Source organism: Sphaerodactylus townsendi, linkage group LG02, assembly GCF_021028975.2.
Source record: "Sphaerodactylus townsendi isolate TG3544 linkage group LG02, MPM_Stown_v2.3, whole genome shotgun sequence".
NCBI classification, from domain to species: domain Eukaryota; kingdom Metazoa; phylum Chordata; class Lepidosauria; order Squamata; family Sphaerodactylidae; genus Sphaerodactylus; species Sphaerodactylus townsendi.
The window spans coordinates 64,123,921-64,138,133 of record NC_059426.1 but is presented as its reverse complement, the minus strand read 5'-3'; the positions used below and the strand labels follow the sequence as shown (position 1 = coordinate 64,138,133).

Below are 14,213 nucleotides of genomic sequence, written 5' to 3'. Positions count from 1 at the left end.
GTTATAATATGCAAGTCAGTTGTGCTTGGTAAGCATTTTCTTTCCTGATTTTGATTCCACCCAACCTGCCCTACAGTGTTTACATTACTGAGGCAACGTGTGAGAAATGCTCTCAATACTTGAAATGTCTTATGTCAATGCTTATCATCATCATCATCATCATCATCATCATCATCATCATCATATTTATATTGGTAACAAGGCAATGGCAACACTTTGGGTCCAGCAGACCAATGACACCATCTGTTGAAGTGGCCTCTGTCACATAAGCAAGCTAGTCATGTGAAAATGCTCATTTCCCCTTAATGCTGGGTTCTTAATCTGTGTGGTAAGCCTCTCCAGGGGAAGTACAGACAGACTCCAGGGGAGGTGTGAGTTGCCTCTCAACTGTAAATTGTTCAATCTGTTTTTTTTTTGCCTGATGGATGCAGATAAGTCCCTACCCCATGTAGAGCCCAGATGATCCAGCACTTTCCCCAGAATCACAGCCATCCAACCTTCCACTGTAGCCACTAACATGGCTTGCTTCAGAGCCTCAAGAGAAGTTGCACAAGAACTAAGAACTGATGTTGACTCAGTGTTCAATGTATTGGTTCCTCTGCTAAAAAAAAAAGCCACCCAGACCTTTGTAACATAAGATCCAGCAACAATCTGGAATGGTCCAAGTTAGTACAGTAACAGCCCAATTCAGTTTCCTGAGGCAGTCAGGCACTGCCTCCAGGCTTCCAGGTGGTACAGGGAGGCACCTAGAAGAGGGGGGGGGGGAATTCCCCACTGCCTGGAAGGCCTCCATAGGGCTTAATGGAACTATAATTCCAAACCCTGCTACTTGCAGCCTTAAACCTCGAGTATAAAGCTGCTAAAGTCTGTTCCACCCTGGGAAATTTTGTTCCACAGTGACCCAGACTTCCATGTTTCATCACTGCAGAGCTGAGAGGTGGCTAGATGCTGACGCCTCCACCCTCTTCATCAGCAGTGGTGCCCCTTGCACCGGTAGAGGGGTCGAACGCATCAGTGTGGCCCTCTGCCACTTCCTGTGAGCATTCACCCTCCCCATCTGGATTGGGCTGCCTCACAGTGGTTCCAGGCCATTTTCAGATGGTGACCCTTATATCCAAATTTTCTTTACACAGTAACCCATAGAGGGCTGGGCCAAGATTTTTTGGCACCCTAGGCAAACTATCAACTTGGCACCCATCTAGTCCAGCATTCTTTTTTCTACAGTACCCAACCAGATGCTTTTGAAGAACCAACAAATGTCACACAATGGTGCAGCTGCCCCCAATCTCCTTCTCTTCTGCCAGCTGGACCAGAGCTAGAGTTTGAGGAGGACTGCTTGGGGGAGGGGCACCAGGTTGAGGAGTGAAGGAGCTCGGTGTAGTACATCTCCCACTCCAGGCAGAGGGCAGTGAAGCAATGTAAGTGGCTGGGCAAGAGGCTGGGCTAATGCAGGAGCAGCAGCAAAACAGAGTCTGTGCATTCACACACACACACTCTTCTTTCTATCCTCCTCTACTTTTTCTATGACTTGCTGAACAGCTCCCACCTACTCTCCAGCCTCCTCTCCATCTTTCAACTACCACAGTGAAATTAGTTACTTGATGGCTTTTTTCCTCAATGCTGTCACACAGGAGGAGAAGGGAACGAGAATGTGAGAAGCTGGTGAGGAAGAAAGAAAGAGAAGGATGGAAAGGGCAGGAGCTGCCATGAGGGAGAACTGGCCTGCCACCTACTGCCAGAGGCTTCACAACCTGCTTCTGGGTCCTGATCCACTGGCTGGGAAGCACTGCACTAAAAGACTGCAAAATTCCACAAATAAAACTCAAGGGAGAAAAAAAGCTAATGTGAAATATTGTACGCCTTCCTGGCACCTGCAAAAAACAAGTGCTGTTAACTTTGCAGTAGGGTTTCTAGCTTGAAAGAGCTAAAACTGGAATGTATATTAGAAAAAGAGAAACTTCCTACCATAAGTAGTCATCAGCCGTGCCTTTTGCTACCAGGTAGTGAATATCAACAGAACTCGTTTGCCCAATTCGGTGTACCCGATCTTCTGCTTGCAACAAAACCTGCAATGAAAAACCAGATATGCAATTTAAAGATGGGAGAAGTTGGGAAGGGTGAGTAGCTGGCAGGGGCGTAACGAGGCAGCCCTGGGCAAGCTGTAGCCCTAGGCAAAACCTGAGTTGGATGCCCCCCCCCCCCATGGGCGGCCACTCCACCACGACCAAATTTATTTTTGCACCAGGACATTGGTGCCTACAGGGGGTGACGTTTTTAGACATATCAGCACCAAAATTTCAGCATATCATCAGGAGAGTGTCCTTATGCTACTCCCCAAGTTTGGTGAGGTTTGGTTCAAGGAGTCCAAAGTTATGGACTCCCAAAGGGGGTGCCCCATTCCCCATTGTTTCCAATGGGAGCTAATAGGAGATGGGGGCTACAGTTTTGAGGGTCCATAACTTTGGACCCCCTGAACCAAACTGCACCAAACCGTGGGGGTGCCATCATGACAGTCTCCAGATGATACCTGGAAATTTTGGTGCTGATACATCCAAGAATGCCCTCCCTGCAAGAACATCCCGAAATTTGCCCAAGAATCTTTGTTCTGCATTGAGTTTTCTGCATTGCTGTCAATGGGGGTTGCAGGCTGGGGAGGGGACATTTTGAAGGCACAGTCTCAAAACTTTCAGGGTCTCATCATGAGACTGCCCTAATGATTCCCCCCAAGTTTGGTGCAGTTTGGTTCAGGGGGGGCCAAAGTTATGGACCCTCAAAACTGTAGCCCCCATCTCCTATTAGCTCCCATTGGAAACAATGGGGGATAGGGGAACCCCTTTTGGGAGTCCATAACTTTGGACTCCCTGAACCAAACCTCACCAAACCTGGGGAGTAGCATAAGGACAGTCTCCTGATGATACGCTGAAATTTTGGTGCTGCTAGCCTAAAAACTGTGCCCCCTGCAGGCCAAAAATGGAAAACCACTAAAAATACCCAAAAACGAACCCAGCATTTTGATGCCCCCCACAAGGTGATGCCCTGGGCAGCTGCCCACCTTGCCCAATGGGCATTACGCCAGTGGTAGCTGGTTCACCAGAATGCAGAAAGACACATTTTACACTCCTGCAATCCTCAAATGTTGATACTGTGCTGATGACAACATTCACAAAATAAACAAATGGATAGCTTTAAAAACTCCCAGCACCATTATATTACAACGGGTTCAGAGAGTAAGTGGATGTTCACCACACCAACTGAAGGGCAGAACCCAGCCATTCCTCATACCTGTGTTTACAGAGTAAGGGTGAGTAATTAAAGCACACAAATTGCCATTTTGTAACCTCCTAGTTTTAACGGGTGATGATACAAGCGGACTCTAATTTGGCCAAAAAATACATCAGAGCTGAAATTCTTCCCATGACCATGCCTCATTAAAAAAACATTTGCAGGGGAAACTTTTATCACATTCTAGCCCAGTAATGGCGAACTTTTGGCACTCCAGATGTTATGGACTACAATTCCCACCAGCCCCTGCCAGCATGGCCAATTGGCCATGCTGGAAGGGCTGATGGGAATTGTAGTCCTTAACATCTGGAGTGCCAAAGGTTCGCCACCACTGTTCTACCCCATCTTCATTTGAGAAGGGGAATACAGACTAGAGATGAGAGGAACTGTAATTTAATCTAGAAGATTCAAGTTCAAGTCTGCCCTTCTTCCATGGGTTTGAAACCATTCTCTTTCCGTCTCAGCTATTTATCTGCAATAAGAAACAACCTCAACCTGTTGTACAGTCATACAGTTAAAGACTTGTCAAATTTTGTGCTATGGTGTTTAGAGTGTGTAGCAGATCTACACATGGGTAACATCAGCACTTGAATGTAAATTGAGCCTAATGTTATTTTAATCAACTTCACTTTACGTAGCAATTGTAATTTTTATCTATGTCTATTATTTTCAGCCAAAGAGACTATTTTGCACTTTGTAAGACTTGTGTATACTTTGTTCATCTAAGATCGCAATAAATCTGAATCTGTGAGAATTTGAATCAACAATGAAAGAAAACAAGTATGGTCCAGAAAAAGTTAGTCACTAGTCTACACATTGCCTGGTCAGTGCAACACAATGGGACTTTTGGTGGATTGTTCTTAGGGAAGATTGATAGGGTCTTAGTAGCTGATAAAATAGAGATCAAAGCTGATAAAAAATGTAAGCTATGTGAATGCTGCCAGTCCCACTAAAAACTGAAATGAGTGGAACAACCTATAACTATTACACCCCGGCAGCTTGCCTGAAATTTAACCAAGCCAATTCAAACATCCAATACTTATCATAGCAGAAAATGAATGTTGCAGCAAGCTATCCACAAGTTCTCCCAAAGCAAAATCTAAAATTTAGAAGAAGAAGAATAATTTAGATTTATACCCTTCCCCCTTTCTCTCCTGTAAGGAGACTCAAGGTGGCTTACAAACTCCTTTTCCCTTCCTCTCCTCACAATATTCACCTTGTGAGGTAGGTGGGACTGAACGAACGGTGACTAGCCCAAGGTCACCCTGCAGGAATGTAGGAGTGGGGAAACGAATCTGGTTCACCAGAGAAGAGTCCACCATCCACATGGAGGATTGGGGAATCAAACTGATTCTCCAGATTAGAGTCCATCTGCTCTTAACCACTACACCACACTGCTCTCACTTATTGTGGTGATCCTGGGCTTCCAAAAAACAACAGGGCACACAAAATACCCAGTTGTAGAAAAAAGTGTAATCTAACCATGAAATCAGCAAGAAAGGCAAACTTCAGTTTATAGAGTTATAGGTATGGCAGTATATGGGTGAAGAAAAATCATTTTTTCAGTGTTATGAGAGACTACCCAGTTTTTCCACACCTCTGGGACCCACATTTGAAGGCATGTCTCTTCCATATGTGCCTGTGTGTCAACTATGGTTGTCAGGAAGCCATCTGTTGGCTACCCATCATGTGGGGTTTGCTATTTTATTTATGGTTTTAACTAACAATGTATTTAACTATTATTGTAAGCTGCCTTGAACCATGAGGAAAGGTGGGATATAAATGTTTAAATAGAGAAATATCCTACTCTTAAACAGGGGTAACATCCCCCCCCCTCCACTCAAGTACCCAAGGTTCCTTACCCCAGGGTTCCAGAACAGCTCTGCAAACACAACCAGGTCAGCAGAGGAGAAGGTGAGCCCCATGTTGGCGGCTGTGAGGGAGAGGACTGCCACAGCGTACTTCTCAGAGAACTGGAACTCTTGGCACAGAGACTGGCGATCAGCTGAGGGTGTGGAGCCATCAATGCGAATGTACCCAATGTGCTGAAAGGGAAATAGAGGATATAAAGGGTCACCCACATCTAAGATCCCCACAGGAAGGAAGGAAAAAAGGAAGGATCTTATACCTACCATCAGTTGCAATAATCAATTGGAGGTTAAACATGATCTCATGCCAGATATGCCATTCTTCAGGATCCCCAAATTATTTGGCTTATCTTTTCCATAGTCCTAACTTGACCCTTTCCTTGCCATTTGAAACAGAAGGCATAGTTCCAAACTTGGTCTATGTCCCAATGGTCTATGTCCCAATGCCAGTCTTGCCTCATCCTGCTCATTCACTTGCTAACACTCAGTCCCAGCAAATACATATTCCAATACTTGTGAAGAGGCAAAGGCAAAATCATTGTGAATTCTCTCAGTGTATATTAAAGAGTCCCATAATATTGGACAAGATTTAGACTCCGAGTCCTGTAATCATATCTCAGCAGAGGCCCAAATGCATCAGAAATGACAGAGGGCATCAGTTTCAGACGCAATGCTTCTCCCTAATATAGGCAGTGTAGCAGAACTCATGGCAATGCTTTGTTGATGAATGACATAAGTCCCAAAATGGACTTGCTGGATCCCTGGTGATAGCCATGTCCTCTAATGTGACAACCACCTACCTCAACACAAAGTAAGAGATAGACAAGGGTGCATCTCTGATATGGTGCTAGCTTCAGCAGTGGCAACTAATTCCACTGCTTCCAAGTTCCTCACAACATGGCAGGGACATCTGAAAACTCCAGAAGCTTTCAGATGCAGAAATCTTTCTCAGATGCTTAACACACTATCAGAGATTGTTTGTGGTTGCTGATCTTGGATCATAATAAAATTGACTGAATTTACTATCAGCAACAAGATCACACCTCCTACCCCCCAGGTAGGAGGAGTACCAGGGTAGGCAGCAACTACAAATATGACCTAGTTATCAGAGCAAGCTAAATTGTCAGGGGCTTTTTCCATAAAGCCCAGAATGTTGGAGAGTCAATATTATGCCTAATTCTACTGCTCTTAATCCTCCAAAGATTTATACTATTCAGCTTTTCATACCTGTCAATTGTAACCAGTCAGCTTTTGAAACCATAACTCATGACGAAATATTGATTTGCTACAGGACATTTGGCAGCTGGAAGTTAGGAGGAAATGACCTTTTAATGTGCTTTAATTCCCCTAAATGTGGATTGGTTTGTTCCAGCATTATGAATCCTTTGTCAATTGTATTATATTTTGTGAAATAAAGAAGAGATTGAAGAGATTTGTGAAATAAAGAAGAGATCTAGAAGAGATTGAACAAGATGGCAAAAATCAGGAACTTCTTTGAACTAGAGTGAACCCACAACTGAAAATATGCCCCAGGTACCCTCAGTAATTTGCAGCTGACAGGAAAGCTTCCCAAGATCTCCCAAAGCAAGACTAATAATGAGTAGTGGAGTTACCTTTTTCTGCAGTGCCTCACTAACTGCATCCAGAATGAGCTTGTGATGAGCGAACACCAGAAATTTTTCTCTTCCACTTTCCAATAGGTCTAGGATATATTCTCTGCATTTAGAGGCAGGGAGAACATCAGTAAACACAAATACAGGCATAACTATTTTTTCCTCGCAGTACTGTGCAGTGTCATCCTCAGAAAGTCAGTGGTTTGAAACCTTTTATTTTATTTGCAAATGAGCAGTAATGGCTAGGAACCAGTTCACTGGGCCAACATTTCACATGCACTTAAAGTCCCGGACACTTAAGGCTAGATCATCCCCACTAAGGTCAACTTTGAAAAATACAGACTCAGGACTTCCAACAAGTGAAATAAATATATTATTATTATTATTATTATTATTATTATTATTATTATTATTATTATTATTATTATTATTATTATTATTATTATTATTATTATTATTATTATTATTATTATTATTTGATTTAATATACCGCCCTATTACTAGATATATGTTTAATAAGGTACTTCCTAAAGAATCTCTTTTCTGTTAAACGTTGTATTCTTGTTACCTTGTATAAAAAGCAGGTTTATATGCTCTAAACAAAAGCATTTACCTATTTTCAACTAAACCAGAAAACTTCATCAACTTGGGTAAAGAACATAACTCTTTCCTTTTAGCTTCTATGTAAAGGAGTTGCTGCAATGCCTGGTTCAATGCAATGACCATTGCACACTACACTACTTAGGTGTTCTAATTGGCACAGTTTTCACCTAGAGCGTGCTGCAATCTTATTCTGTAGTTCCTTTTCCATGTAGGCATGTAAGCCATTTCACACCATGTAAGACCACTGGTCTGTCAAGGCCAGCACTGTCCACTTCACCCAGCTGTGGCTCTCCAGCATCTCAGGTAGAGGGCATCTTTCAAAAAAATCACCACTTACTGCCTGATCATTTTTTACTTGAGAGGCCAGGGGTTGTACCTAGTACCACTGAGAGATGGGCCCCCCTGACTCAGAAACAGGAACTTACATGACAGAGCGGATTTTGGCTTCTGCAGTCCTGTTATAAAAAATAATGAGCGCTTCTTTCTCTTCTTGTTTCTGCAAACAGAAGTTTAAAACAATGGTCAGTGAAGCCCATCAGGATGCTACAGTGGTGGCTGACAAAGAGAGGGATGTTTAACTGAAATATTTTTCATTGGTGAGAAGCCCCAGAGTTCCTCATCAATCTAACAGAAATTAATCTCAGCTGACCAACTTCCCCCTTTCCTTTTCAGCGCAGCAAGCTGCTGCATGCCTGCTGCCACCACTAACAGATCTAGAATCTAGAGCCCTCAGGGGATTGGGCGGTATATAAATATGATAATTAATTAATTAATTAATTAAAATAAATAAGTAAGAAAGAAAGAAAGAAAGAAAGAAAGAAAGAAAGAAAGAAAGAAAGAAAGAAAGAAAGAAAGAAAGAAAGAAAGAAAGAACATTACCTGAAGTTTCACAGGGCTTGAAAACTACCCACAAAATACCCACCAGGAGCAGCAGGAACAAGTATCAAACAGCTGCCACTACAGTGACATAGCAACACACACACACACCCACCCAATCCTGACCCACCTCATCCTCTAATATTTCCCACAGCTACCTTGGCCCAAGTCCCATATTATCCAACAGTCCAGTCAATTGAAACTAGACTACAATTCATTGCAGTGACAGGTCTGTAATTTCAGAGAATGGCTCCCTTCCCTTTTTTCCTTTTCCAAACTTAGGGAATTTGTTTGCATCAAGAATTCATGGGGCCTTTGTTAAAGGTAAGAGAAACTACCATGTGAAAGCCAGAAGAAGTGCCGGGAACTTCAGGCAAGCCTGGCAGATAGGAACATTTCCTCTTCGGCTAAACGTGGCATTTTCTTTAACGGTTTTTTGGTCCCCAAACGCAGCAGAGACCTACTCTGTGTGGTAAATTTTGAACCAATCAGCACATTAAATACAGGGCACAACTAAAATACTTTGATATGGGAACACCACGCATAAAGGTATTCTCATCAGGGAGCTGTGACTTGTATCAGCTCTCTGGGAAGTACAGATTGGGAGCAAACCAGGATTCACCTCTGCAGACTGTATGTAATGGCAATTACTTACAGGCTTGGGCCTTTTCTCATTTTAAAGATTGCCTTGGGATCTATAAGTCTTATCCTTAAAAACAATCAAACTCTAGCACAGACCAATAAAAGCTGATTCTTAGTAGGTGCCTCTGTGCTCTTCCTTCCCTCTTGCCCCCCCCGCCCCCACCCATGGACTGCACATCAGACACTGGTTCTAAAATGGTTCCTATCAGCTGTCTGGGCAAGCAGCAAATCAGAACAGAAGAAAAACCTCCTCACCCTGCTCCTATGTCCTGCTAATTACATCCTTGCCCACAATGCCCTCTTTCTGACTCACGCTTTTGTAACCCTTGGACATTTGCTTTGCAGCCGCTGCCAGTTCAGCCTTGGTCCTTGCATTAATGCCGTCCGGTGCCACAACCACCATTCTGCGCTGCTTTGCAGGGAGCTGGGAAAGCACATCGGACTTCAGGCGGCGGATCATGATGGATTCTTCCAGCAGAAGCTTTAGCTCACCGAGATTGGATGATCCAGAATAATCCCAACCCCAAGGTTTCTAGGTAAGTGACAACATGTGCAACATCATTAAGGCAACCACAAGAGGCGTTACAGTGCATCTCTCCAGTGGGAATCTGACATGCAGGCTAGAAACAGCAGTTTTTCTAAAGAGGTAAGATTCTAGTCCTCATGTGTAGAGAAACATAAAGATGTCTGCTGGGGGGAAAAATCTGCTATAGACTTCTGAACATTTTGGTGAAGAGTCCTTTGGTGCCAGCAATATTCCTGTTCTTTCCCAACCATTTTTCAACTTTGTTCCCCTACACACCTTGCCCCATTCATTCCCCACCACCACTTTTAGCCCTGAAGCTACAATACCCCAAATTCACTGTTCAAAGCTACAATATTCAGATCAGGACCACAGCACAGGAGAAAGAGGAGGAATTTCCTCCTTCTCTCCTCTGCTGTTTTGTGTGCATGCGTCTGGGTGCCTGACACACCTGCAGGCCATAGGGAGTTATTTTCTCTATGGGAAACCAGAATGAACAGCTGTCCTGATTTGAAACAGGTGCTGCTGTGCATTTACTCATGAGTTGCAACCGGCAACTAGCAGCTACAATATAGCTGTGAGTCCCCATGGTGGACTCCTGCAGTCTATAATGATTAGTGAGGTTGTAATTGAAGCTGTAATTAGTGAGGTTGTAATTGAATGGCCCAGGCTAGCCCGATCTCATCATTTGGAAGCTAAGAAGGGTCAGCCAAGGAATATCAGGGTTGCTACTCAGAGGCAGACAGCGGCAACCACCTCTGAATGTCTCTCACCTGGAAAACCCTACAGGGTCACTGTTAAGTCAGCTTGAAGGCACTTGACATAAATGTGAAGCTTTTGACCAGTTCTTGAGAGCAGCCCCATATGGAACTGATTACAAATAGTCTAGTCTTGAGGTTACAGTAACATGAATCAGTACGGTTAGGTAAAATGAATCTAGGTGGCCATCAATTTACTTGCAGGAGGTAACTGAGAGAGTTCCAGGATGGTGAAAGGGCAGGGGAGAAACTCCTCCCTATATCCTAAACTGAAAATGCCACCTCCAGCTACTTAGTCACCATAATATTCCTGTCACAGTCTGCTAGATCACACGTATACCCTGGTTTCCAGAAAATTTTTTAAAAATCAAATTCAAGAAGCTGCCATTTTCTGACTTGAGCTGTTGAAACCAGAGGCGTAGCTCCAAGGGGACAGGGGGGGTGCGAAACGCATGCTGTGGGGGCGTGGTGAGGGCGTAGCGGGGGTGTTCTAGAGGAGGGGGTGGAGGATGCACCGGTGCACCGGGCGCTTTCCCCACTAGCTACGCCTCTGATTGAAACCTCCAAGCTGAAGCTGTTACTACATTATATCTGCTGAACCTTCACAAAAGCTGCTGAACCTTCACAAAATTGAGCACCTGTGCCAATCTCAATGCATTTTTCTCTCTTTAACATTCATTACTTACATTAACTGCTTTGAAAAATGTCTTCAGAGAATCTTCTTTTGCAAAGTTTTGCTCATAAATGAAACAGATATTTCATTTGTTGCACATTTTTACGAGCCTAAAGTGCCAAGCAGTTGGATTGTAAACCAATAAACTAATTCCATATCTTTACTTATTGCATCGGCCAAAGATTTGTGGGTTTCTGCCATAAAGCAGACTCAGTTCCTTTCAAATGGAGACTTTCAGAGTCTCTCTCTGTTTTTTTTTCAACTGAGTGTTTAGGCTTGAGAAGTTTGAAAGACAATATTTATTTTAAGAAGGCCTTGTGTAGTTTCTATCTTTACAGATCTTAGAACAATTTTGAACCTATTCTGGAACAATTGGGGGCAGAATTTTAAATTACAAAGCAAAGACGAGGCTGCCGACCTTGTGTTTACATTGTAATAGCAATTATGCTGTAATGAAATGGCATTTGGCTGAAGGCAGGAAGTGCATAATCTTTCCCACACTAATTCTCCTAGGAAACGCTTTCACACCAAACCAGTAATTCCCCACCACCACTGTTTTTTCCCCAGGCTCAAAGGCTTTTTTCTCTTTTTTTGGCTTTGAAACTGTAGCACTTTTTGGGAGCATCCACGTGCCATAATGCTCTAACTACATTCCAGTGGTCCCTTCCCTATCTCTAACACGCACCTTCCAAAACCCATTTTACTCTAATCTAATTTGGAGGAGTGCAACACAGGTGCATTATCACACTCCTTGGATAGGAAGGTGAGCGTTCTCAAACATCCTGCCCACATCATGGCATCTTCCTGCTATCCCCCCTGCCCCTCCAGGCCACCTTTTCTCCTGCAAGTACTAGAACAAGGTAATACTAGTAGCATGGTAGAGAAAAAATGCAGGGGAAATGGTGGCTGATGAAAGGAAGCAAGCAGAAAACTCCTGTGTGAAAGCTCCATAGGGAAATGCACGTCCCTACATATACCACAGCAGGGGTGGGCAATTATTTTTTCCATGGGGCCACATAAGAAACAGAAAATATTGTGGAGGGCCGGGCCAAAAGGCAGGGGGGCCAGTTAGGGTCATCCGGCTGTATAATGCCCAGGTCTGTACCACAGCAATGAATGCCCAACAGAGTTATGTGGGTTCAGCCAAAGGCTGAGAAAATTTCAGCTGGGAGAAGGCATTCGTAGGGGAGAAACAGCTAGTGGAGGGAATTTAATTTTATGCCTGTAGATTTCTCTCCAGTGGGTCTCAAGACTAGATGAAGACCTGAGGACGGGGTGGGGGGGGGGGACTGGATGAAGACCTGAGCTGGGAGGGGGGAACCACTCTTGGGGAATATTTGTAGGTAAGAATTGGAAAGGGTCCAGCACCCCTACTGCTACATGCGGATTCCATCTTGAAAATACCTGCCCCCAAATCATCTGTACAGGTGCATTAACTACCATGTTCTTTTAGGAATGTGTGTATGTGTGTGCAGGAGTCTAAGGCATGTCACTCTCCCTCTTCCTTCACTCACCATTTCAATCCCTGAAATAAGAAGCACTTTCTCAACAACATGTAAACGTTACACCAAGACCAATGACATCGTCAGTCACTGATTTCTTGGCTTATTCTTTAGTGTATTTGGCTGTTGCAGAAGACACAAAGGCAAGCCTTCATGACGAGCATTAGCATGACCAGAGGGCCCGTATTGTTGCAGGAGGACAAGGGAAATGAAGAATCCCTGGTAAGTGGCTACAGTTATAACAATCTCCTCTCCCTTGAAATATAATAAAGCCTTCCTGCCCTGCCCATTTCTTTACTACAGTGTTTCATAATGGCAAAGTCACAGCTGGTCTTTGGATAAGATCTTAATACATTTTTCCCGTGTACAGATAAGAGTGAAGTGTCCAACTAAAGTAACCCCCCCCCCCCGCCCCACACACACACATAACACACATACAACACACACACACACACAGCCTTTAAATGTTTCCTGGTGGCTGGCCGCAGAAAGCCTGGCATCATTTATTGAAAACCTGTTTTCTCGCATCTTCTGTGGCCTATTATGTTTGCTAGATTTCAAGTGCGTTTCTGCAAATGCTTCAATTTTAACAAGCTTAACAACTCAAGTCGATGCAATTATGCACAAAAAGAAAATGCATGAATTTCTTCAGGTAGCACAATATATCCAGATACAAAATGTGAGAATACTGGCTGCTGAAACAAGTATTCTTGGACCCATATGAGGCTCCAGAGAGTGAAGGTCAAATGGAAGCGGGAGGGGAGAAGAGGGTAGGAAGAAACATGGCTTGCAGCCAGCCATGGATCATGAATTTCAAAGCCTCTTCTCTGGAGAGACTCTCACCCCCCTCAATGTCTATTTTTGCCTATTCTTTTCCTGTGTTCGGTTCACTCACTGCTATTGTTCAATGGCTTATTTAACTACAATAGAGTAGCCTCCAGGGATCTTGGAAAAGACCTGTGACAATCGACTACCCACTCAAGGTGAGCCATTAACAATGAAAGAGAATTACACAGGAGCCCCTGGGGGACATTATTAAAAGGTCATTTAAGATTAAAAGATGATCTTAGCCAGGACCCCTTCCTGCTTCCTGAAGGGCAAGCTCATTGGGAAGGCATTTCAACCACAAGGGCTGTAAAAGTCAAAATTCCCTGTTAATTCTCTGCTGCAGAATCCCAAGTTACATATGCCTAAATCTCTGCTTCAGTATCTTTTAACTAAAGGTGCATCTTTACTATAGGTGCATCCAACAATTAGAACCATTGAACCTTTCATTAAGGGCCAACTGAAATAACACAATGTTTGCAAGCTTTCAAGTTCTCCAGAGTGCTTCATCATCCCTTAAAAGAAAAGCCACCAGGCACATTCCAAAAATAAAAAAGTCGGGTGTGGGGGGAAAGCATCAAGCTGAGTATTACCATCCCCTAAAGAGCAAAAATAAATTCCACCTCAAAATTCCAATCCCCACTGGACAAGACAAAACGTGCTCTTTCACTGTGCTACAGCCACCAACGGCAGCAAATCTGCCCTTTCAAAGTACAGACTTCTCCAAAAGAACAATGCAAGTAGAATAGTTTTGCTTCTCCGAGATCTACATGGAGTTCAAAAAGCTTTCCAGGAAGGATGCAAATTATCTCTTACTAGCATTAACCCCATTGTACAAATAAATACAAAGGGCTCTAGAAAACTATTGGTGAGTTAAGGGCAGCCACCGAAGGAGCCCTCCCTCCTGCCTTTCCACAATTTACCACAGATAACAAAAGCCTAGCCTAATTATTCAATGAAAAAAAGTTTAGTTACAGACACCCCCCCCCCCCCACACACACACACACAGACAGACAGGCTCCCCTAACTTCACAAATGGGATCTTCCA

The 14,213-nt window shown here is 43.6% G+C and overlaps 1 protein-coding gene across 3 annotated transcripts in view; it reads right to left on the bottom strand.

Moving 5' to 3' along the window:
- The window catches only part of SMARCAL1 (SWI/SNF related, matrix associated, actin dependent regulator of chromatin, subfamily a like 1), a 36,050-nt gene that overhangs the window by 1,877 nt on the left and 19,960 nt on the right, over positions 1 to 14,213 (bottom strand). For all 3 annotated transcript variants that reach the window (XM_048485604.1, XM_048485606.1, XM_048485605.1), the window contains 5 exons: positions 9,198 to 9,416; positions 7,792 to 7,862; positions 6,764 to 6,866; positions 5,145 to 5,327; positions 1,966 to 2,066 (listed from right to left, as the gene is read on the bottom strand). In XM_048485604.1, the coding sequence (XP_048341561.1) occupies positions 1,966 to 2,066; positions 5,145 to 5,327; positions 6,764 to 6,866; positions 7,792 to 7,862; positions 9,198 to 9,416 (677 nt within the window). The remainder of the gene's footprint in view (positions 1 to 1,965; positions 2,067 to 5,144; positions 5,328 to 6,763; positions 6,867 to 7,791; positions 7,863 to 9,197; positions 9,417 to 14,213) is intronic.